Source organism: Tupaia chinensis, unplaced genomic scaffold (assembly GCF_000334495.1).
Source record: "Tupaia chinensis unplaced genomic scaffold, TupChi_1.0 Scaffold146177_1, whole genome shotgun sequence".
Classification (NCBI taxonomy): domain Eukaryota; kingdom Metazoa; phylum Chordata; class Mammalia; order Scandentia; family Tupaiidae; genus Tupaia; species Tupaia belangeri.
This window is the reverse complement of record NW_006206032.1, coordinates 1,866,630-1,874,751: the sequence shown is the minus strand read 5'-3', so window position 1 is coordinate 1,874,751 and position 8,122 is coordinate 1,866,630. Positions and strand designations below refer to the sequence as shown.

The 8,122-nt window shown below is 38.6% G+C and overlaps 1 protein-coding gene and 1 pseudogene across 4 annotated transcripts in view; one reads left to right on the top strand and one right to left on the bottom strand.

The window, feature by feature from the left end:
- TTC27 (tetratricopeptide repeat domain 27) overlaps positions 1 to 8,122 on the top strand; it is a 182,242-nt gene that overhangs the window by 13,694 nt on the left and 160,426 nt on the right. For all 4 annotated transcript variants that reach the window (XR_003547960.1, XM_014584280.2, XM_014584281.2 and 1 more), the window contains exon 5: positions 5,409 to 5,511. Coding sequence is in view for 3 of the 4 variants with exons in the window: in XM_014584280.2 (XP_014439766.1) it covers positions 5,409 to 5,511 (103 nt within the window). In the remaining variant the exon portion in view is untranslated. The remainder of the gene's footprint in view (positions 1 to 5,408; positions 5,512 to 8,122) is intronic.
- Positions 518 to 1,248, bottom strand: LOC102501137 (tropomyosin alpha-4 chain-like; annotated as a pseudogene).

Here is an 8,122-nt window from a genome sequence, read left to right as displayed (position 1 = left end):
TGAGTGGGTGGCCTTAGAGTAGACAAACAGGGGTCCTTAAAGGAATACAACACATGCTCTTCAGAGAATCACTTTTAAATGAAAGAAATATGTGGAAGAGCCAGTCCACAGCCTTCTATAGGCTATTGTTTGATAAACTATGACTCCAAGGTTATAGTCTTCAGTGTTTTAAATTGATCTATGACTAAATAGCAGTCTATTCGTGAAAGTGTGGGGTGATCTGTTTTCCTAGGAACCAGATGCCCTCGGTCTTATGCTCACTGTGAAATACCCTGCCTACCTCAGGAATAAATGCAACTTAAGGATAATAATAGAGCTGAAAAAGCTGGTACTGTTGGAAAGAAGGAAGGAATTACATTTAACTGGTGCTCAAAGCTTCTCAGATAGAAAATATTTGGTCATGTATTCAGTAATTTGCTTGACATTTCCAGCAAGGCGAAGATGCAATAACAAAACAAACTTCTTACAAGAGAAGAGAGACACAGAGCTCTGGAGTTTCTGTTGGAACAGACTCTTCTGTTTTGGTTATGTACAATTAAGTTCATTTAGTGTCTGATCCAGTGTCTGATGTAAGCCCACGTTCTCTTCTTTGGCCTGGGCAAGTTTTTCTTCCAGGTCATCAATTGTCTTTTCCAGTTTGGCAACCGTTCTCTCTGCAAATTCGGCATGGATGTCAGCCTCTTTCAGTTTGTCAGAAAGAAGTTTAATTTCTTCTTCCTATTTGTCGTCCTTTTCAGAATACTTTTCAGATGCAGCCTCGAGCAATTTATTAGTGACATTCTTGAGTTCTTCCAGGTCACCATATTTTAGTTCAGACACCTCCTCACGCTCTTCTGCCCTTTCCAGCTCTCTTTCCACGATGACCAACTTACCAGCTACTTTCTCATATTTGCGGTTGGCCTCCTCAGCATTGTGCGTGGCCTCTCTGAGCTGCATCTCCTGAATCTCCATCTTCTCCTCATCTTTCATAGCCTAGTTTTCTATCACTTCATTCCTCTCTTGCTCTCATCCGCTGCCTTTTCTGCCTCCTCCAGCTTCTGCAGGGCTGTGGCCAGCTATTCTTGAGCCCTGTCCAACTCCTCCTCAACCAGCTGGATGCGTCGATTGAGAGCTGCTGCATCACCTTCAGCTTTCTCACGCCAGCTCCCGCTGCAGGCCTTTCACGCAGTCCTCTGCCTTGTCCGCTCGCTGCTGCAGGGCCAGGATCTTGCGTTTCACCGCCTCCAGGGAGTTGAGGCCAGCCATGGCGCGGAGATGCTGAGGCGCACGCAGCTAGGCTCGGCTGGGTTTTGGGGAGAGCTGCGGCAGATGCACCCCCCCCCACCCCTCAGTCTTTCCCCTGCCAGTTAAATGGTCTTAAAGACTATTACTTTGTTCTAAAGAATTACCAAGGCATGGGACCAGCAGTTAGCGTAATGGCTATGTCACTGGACTCCTATGTAGTCGACCACGGTTCACGTCCTGGACCTGGTGGCTTAAAACTCACACTGGGCACGTGTGCATGCATGCGTGTCCAAGATCCCAAGAGGAGAATGGAGAAGAAGGGATTGCAGTGTGGTCATCGCCCCTAGGGGGTGATTTCTCGCTTTCTGTCTGTCTCTCTCTGGTGAGCAAATGCGCCCTATAGTAAAAAACAAACAAATAAAAACCTCTCAAAAAAAAAAAAAAAAAAAAAAAACAATTAACCAAGACATGAGGTTGCCAAATGACATTTATTTTCTTTCTAATGAGAGTACTGATCATTAATGAGAGAGTGAGACAGTTTTAAGTTTTGTTGGTTGAAAACTTTCATCAAATATTAAGTATCATTTGACAAATCATACATGTATTATCAACAACTTAGGAGAATTAGGAAGAGACAGAGAGAGAGGGGAAAGTGAGAAAGCCAGCTGCCAGGCCCAGACTCGAACTGTGGTTGGCCATGTGAGGGTCCAGCACCTTAGCCATTACACCACTTGCTGCCCTAAAATCTTACCTTTCAATTGAAACGTTATCCTATTACAATTTTTTCCCTTTGGGTTTTTATTCTATCATTGCATAGTGGTATTAAAAATAGCTCCTTTGTTAAATAAAGATAAAATAGTAACAAAGTGGGCCCCTGGTGGTGTGGTGGTTTAAGGTAGCTGGATCCCACATGACTAACTGCATGGTTCAAGTCCTGTACCTGGTGGGTTGACAACTATGCACATGCGCATGCATGCCCAGAATCCTGAGAAGAGAATGGAGGAGAAAGAATTGGGGTGTGGCCATGTCTTCTGAAGGATGTTTTCTCATTTTCCCTATCTCTGGTGAGTGCATGTGCCCTATTGCAAATTTCTAAAAAATAGTAACAGTGCATCACATATTTTTTTAAATTTTATTTTTATCATTCTTATTTTTTTAAATATTTAATTGCTATACAGCACTTGGCTTGTAAAGATAATTTACCCAACATGAAATACATCTCAGACCAGTCCAGTTGAGAATACCATACACATTTTTGTCAACAGGTAATAAACCATTTCTATGTCCCACAAATGTCTTGCTTTATTTTTTCCCCCTAATTTGCTTCCCTATACTCTTCCTTTCTCCCACCCTCCTTCCACATTGTCTGCAGTGTCTATAACTATTTTCACTGCCTTTATGTCCTTCAATCTTTCAATCTATACCATGGAGTGTGTAAAGTTGGTATATGGTAATTGGAGACATACAGTATCTTTCTTTCATAGCCTGGCTTGCTTTACTCAGCAGTAAATCTTCCATATTTTTTATCAAATGCCAGGAGATCTTCTTTTTTTATTTTTTTAATGGCTTAATAGTATTCTATAGAGTATATGTACCACACTTTTCCAATCCATTCATCTGTTCATGGACATTTGGGTTGGTTCTGTGTTTTAGTGATCCCGAATAATGCTGCAATACACATTGATGTGTAAGTGTTTTTCTGACTGAGCATTCTCCTGACCTTTGGGTAGATACCCAGGAGTGGGATTGCCAGATCATATGGTAGTTCTATTTGTAGGTCTTTGAGGAATTTCCATATTGTTTTCCACACTGGCTGGACCAACAGTGTAGGAGAGTTCCCCTTTCACCACAACCCTGCCAACAATGATCATTTTTTGTATTTTTTTTTAGTGTTAATTAATTTATTTTTATATACATTCAATGACATTGTTTAGCTTATGAAATGAACATTTCAATATGTGAGCAATTCTCCCCAGTCCCATTGATCAAAATATCTTCAACAGATTACACCACACCTCCCCATCCCATAAATGCTCTGCCTTTGTATCCCTCCTCCAAATGTGCTTCCCTAGGCCTCACTCCTCCACACACACCACATCTGGCATTCACACCCATCTCTTGTTTGTTTATCTTGTAGTCAATCAGTTTTTGGTCATAGAGAGCAGATACTCGGTATATATTAAGTGGGGACATACAGTGTCTCTCCTTCATAGCCTGGCTTGCCTCACTCAGCAGTAAATCTTCCATATTCTTCCACTTTCTGTCAAAAGCCAGGGTTTTGTTGGTTTTTATGGCTGAATAGTATTCCATAGAGTATATGTTCCACAGTTTTTCAATCCACTCATCCATATAGGGGCACTTGGGTTGGTTCCATGTCTTAGCAATCGTGAATAGTGCTGCAATAAACATCAATGTGCAAGCACTTTTCCAATGAAGGATTCTTCTGTCCTTTGGGTAGATACCGAGGAGTGGGATTGCTGGATCATATGGTAGATCTATTTGTAGATTTTTGAGGAATCTCCAAATTGTCACCTTTTAAATGAACCTTTGAGTAGCCTGACTCCTAATAAATCTTTCAAGTTATTTATTATTTCTGTGGAATTGTAGAAAAGATTATTTCCCCCCACCCTCTGAATCTGTAAAGTACAATATATACACTGAAAGTATTGGGTTGTCAGGAAAGTCATGATGCATTTTTGTGTAGAAAAACATAGAGAAATATGTCATGTCATTCCTGACAACCTGTAAGATATGTGCTCATCGAGTTAGAGTCTGCTTTGAACAGACCAGAGTTGATATGACTCAGCCACTTACCAGCTGTGTGAACATATGGTAGTTAATTTCTCTGAATATCAGTTTTCTTCCTTACCAAGTGGAATGAGTTTGTGAACATTTACTGGGTGCCTGTGAGTACACTGCTGCTCCCTTCTATCCTGATGAATGTGACATCTCACAAGACCATTCTTTAGTAAATGCCATCGTTAGAAGATTTAAGATCTAAGGCAAGCTTTCAAGTTTCCTTTTATTAATACCTCAACTTTAAAAAAAATTTTAATTTTATTTATTATTATTCTTCAATTTGATGGAGGGACAGCGAGAAAAACAAGCCACCAGGTCTGAGACTTGAGCCAAGGTCAGCCATGTGGAAGTCCAGAACCTTAACCACCACACCACTTGCCAGTCCCAATGCCTCAACTTTTCTCTTAAGCAATCTTTGGCAAATAGAAAAAGAATGTTATATTTACTAGTAGAAAAATCAGTCATGCTTTTTTTTGTTTCTCTGCTCCTATATAAAAATTTTGGGTTACAAGTTAATTTATAGGTCTCATTTTTAAGAGCATCTTATGTCATGTCTTTTTTACAAAAGGACAGTCTTATTGACTGGATGTATCTCAATTCCCATGTCTAGAAAATGAAAGAATAAGCTGCCAACCCTGACTCACTTTTTGCTGACAGCAGATAAAGGCCAGATCATTTGAAATGTAGACTGACTTCATGGGCCTTACTGATAGGAGAAGAATGAAAATGAGACAACACGTTAGGGAATAAAGTTAAACGTGATTTAAAACTTCCTTTCTGTTAGATAATTCTACTTTTACACAACTGAGGAGAAATCACTATTAATTAGAAAATATTTTGTCCTAGAGTGGGAATTCATTCATAATTATTGCAGTGGTTGTGGTTTGTAGCAGTTTAGAAGGGAACGCCTTAATGAAATAAATTAATTTCAAGTTAAAACAGTGCTTTAGGTAGCTAAGCATGACTTGCTGTTTGTAGATACTGCTACTTAAGAATGGAAAATTAATTTCTTACACCTTTATGTAATTGCCTTCATGTAATATAACTGAAAGTAACCATTATAGTGAATTTAGATGATTCAGTATATGATATAATTGATACCTCAGTGAGCCTTTCAAAGATGCCCGTTGTAATTTGCACAAATATGTATACATACACATGTGCAGATGCATGGAGGAAGGTCTGGAAGATTATAAGCCTTTGTCATTATTTTATTATTATTTTTCTCTCTCTTTCTGTCTTTTTTTGAGTGCATGTGCCCTCTGGCAATAAAAAAATACAAATAAAAAGTAACTTCCCAAATATAAAAGTAAATTCTCAAAATCTCAATGTAAAAATTTTTCAGTATCTTTTTATTTCAACATACGTGTTGCTTATGTTTTTAGAGCTTGCCTTGGTGGACCCTGAGATGTGTGCATATTCACCAGCAGTTGCTTGAGGAGCGCTCACCTCAGCTCTGTGCTCTTGCTGAGAACTGCATTGCTGAAGGTATGTAGCAGGATCATGCTTGGTTTGGGCACATAGCTCTAATTTCTTGACTGAACATTCCTTTGTAGTTCATTCTTTGATCAGCAATAATGGCTTTCTGTTTGAAGTTCTTTCTTAATTTTTCTGGATGTAGAATGTCATAAATTATTATGGTGTCAGACCGTAGAATTCCTTTTGGTCTTTTGAGTTTTAAAAAAGGCAACCACTGGGGCCAGAAGGTGGTATAGTGGTTAAGGCACCAGACTCCCACATGGACAATTGTGATTCAAGTCCTGAACCTGGTGGCTTGAAAAATCACACCAGGTGTGTATGCATGCATGCCCCAAATCCCAGAAAGAAAACAGAACAGAAGGGATTGCTGTGTGGGTCACCCCCTGTGGAGGGTAATTTCTTACTTTCCCTCTTTCTGTCTTTCTCTGGCAAGAACATACACCCTATCGCAAAAACCTTAAAGAAAAAAAGCAATCACTTTGATTTATATTATCTGTCTAGAGTAATTAAAAAAATTTTTTTTATGTGAGAGAGTGCATGAACTCATGTGAGAGAGAAGAGAGAGAGAGAAAGAGAGACAGAACCTTGTCTCCCCTCCCCCTTTATGGTCTGGTCACACACAGTCCTCTGTGCTCCATTCCTGTCAGGATCTAGGACATGTGTACATATGTGCTTAGTATGTTTTTGCAAGCTACTGGGACTGAGATTCAAACTGCCCTCAACTATGTGGGATCCAGCTTCCTCTACATAGCATCTAACCGTTGTACTATGGGGTTTCAACCCAGAAAAAGTCAGTGTTGGTCATATGATTTTATCACAGATTGCTTAAAGGTATTTTAATATTTTTCTGTAGTCTGAGAAACCTTATTAGAAGCAAATGTAAACTCTTTTATTTTTTAAAGTTAATTAGCTTGAACTGCAATAAATTATGCTAAATTACACTAAAAATATTGAGTTGTTGGAAAAGTATAGAAAAATACAGAAAAATGCATCATGACTTTTCTGATGACCCAATAGGAAATTAGTTATCCTATATCCTGTTTGGTACATGAAGAAAGCTTTTATGTTTTTAACATTTGTAGGAAATACGTTTTAAGGACAACATTGATAAGGAGGCAGTTTTGCATTTTACTTTATTATTATTATTTCTGATAGATAATGTATCTACAAAGAAGTTCCTAAAACATGAGTGAAAAGTTTCTCAAATAATTATAGAACAAACACCAATGTAAATGACTCCTGCCTCTCTTGCTGCAAATACCCATCATGTTTCTTAGAGAAGCACTTTGAAAAAGAGGATTATCCTTTGTACCTTGATGTTTGGTTCCCAGTGTTTCTGGGCCTTGGGAATTATTTTTCTTGGCAAAAGTTGCCAAACAAAACAAAAACACATTATCTTATAGTGAAGGAATACTTGAACAGACATGAACTTGGACTTGGTACTGGACTTTGTATTGAGTTTCTGAGTTATAGAGATGGGATTTGACTGTGTCTGGTTCCAAAGCCCCATATTCCTTTCACATGCTGTGAGTATGGAGTGTATTTCGGTGTGTTTGTGTGTGTATCTGGGGGTAGCATCCTCTTGTGTGGAAGTAGCACATTCATAAAGGCATAAAATAGCTCTCATGTGTGTCCATATATAATAGTGAGTAGTCTGTACCTAAACACACCTTGGAGCTGTGTTTCCTCCTAGAGTTTTATCTGTGTGATAATGAGTTATGCCAAACTACAGTGAAAAGGACTGTAGATTGTATCACAATAAATATGCTAGGTGATTGGTTGAATTGATTTCTTAATTTTTATTTTACTCTAGGACAAAAATACCTAAACTTATGCTAATCTTAGAAAAAATGAAGATCCATGCATAGTTTAAAAAGAAAGTAAGGAAAATATTATTCACTTAGTGTGATAATTCTTTTGTGTTGTTTATACACTTAGGTACAGCATTTCAAAAGCTTTAGGTGTCTTAGACTACCTGAGCTTAAACATCTTATATATGCAAAAAATGTATTCTGCCATGAGACTTGGAATGGATGATTAATTGTTTTGTTAAATGTAAGGAGTTTACTTTTTTTTTTTTTAGAGGTTTTTGCCTGAGGGTGCATGTGTTCACTAGAGAGAGGGAAAGTGAGAAATCACCCCCCTGGTTGGGATGGCCATGCAGCAATCTCTTCTCCTCCCAGGATCTTGGGCATGCACGTACATGCACCGGTTGTGATTTTTGAAGTCACAAGGTCCAGGACTCAAACCGTAATCGGCCATGTGGGAGTCCAGCAATGCTATAGCTATGCCATCTGCTGGCCAGGAGTTACTTTTTAATACAATGATATTTCTATTTTTTTCCCCCAAGGATTATTTAATTTTGTTCATCATTATTATTTATTTTTATAGATTTAACCAGGAAAGGCAGTGGGGTAGGGGGAGCAAGAAAGCAAGCCACCAGGTCTGAGACTCAATCTGTGTTCGGTAATGTGGGAGTCTAGTGCCCTATCCATCCTGCTACCTGCCAGCTCCAATACAATGATATTTCTTAAGTAACAGAACTGGAAAACAATTTATCTTTTTCATCAAATAGTGCTATTGGATTACCTTTTTTTTTAGTTTTTTTTTGTTGTAGGAC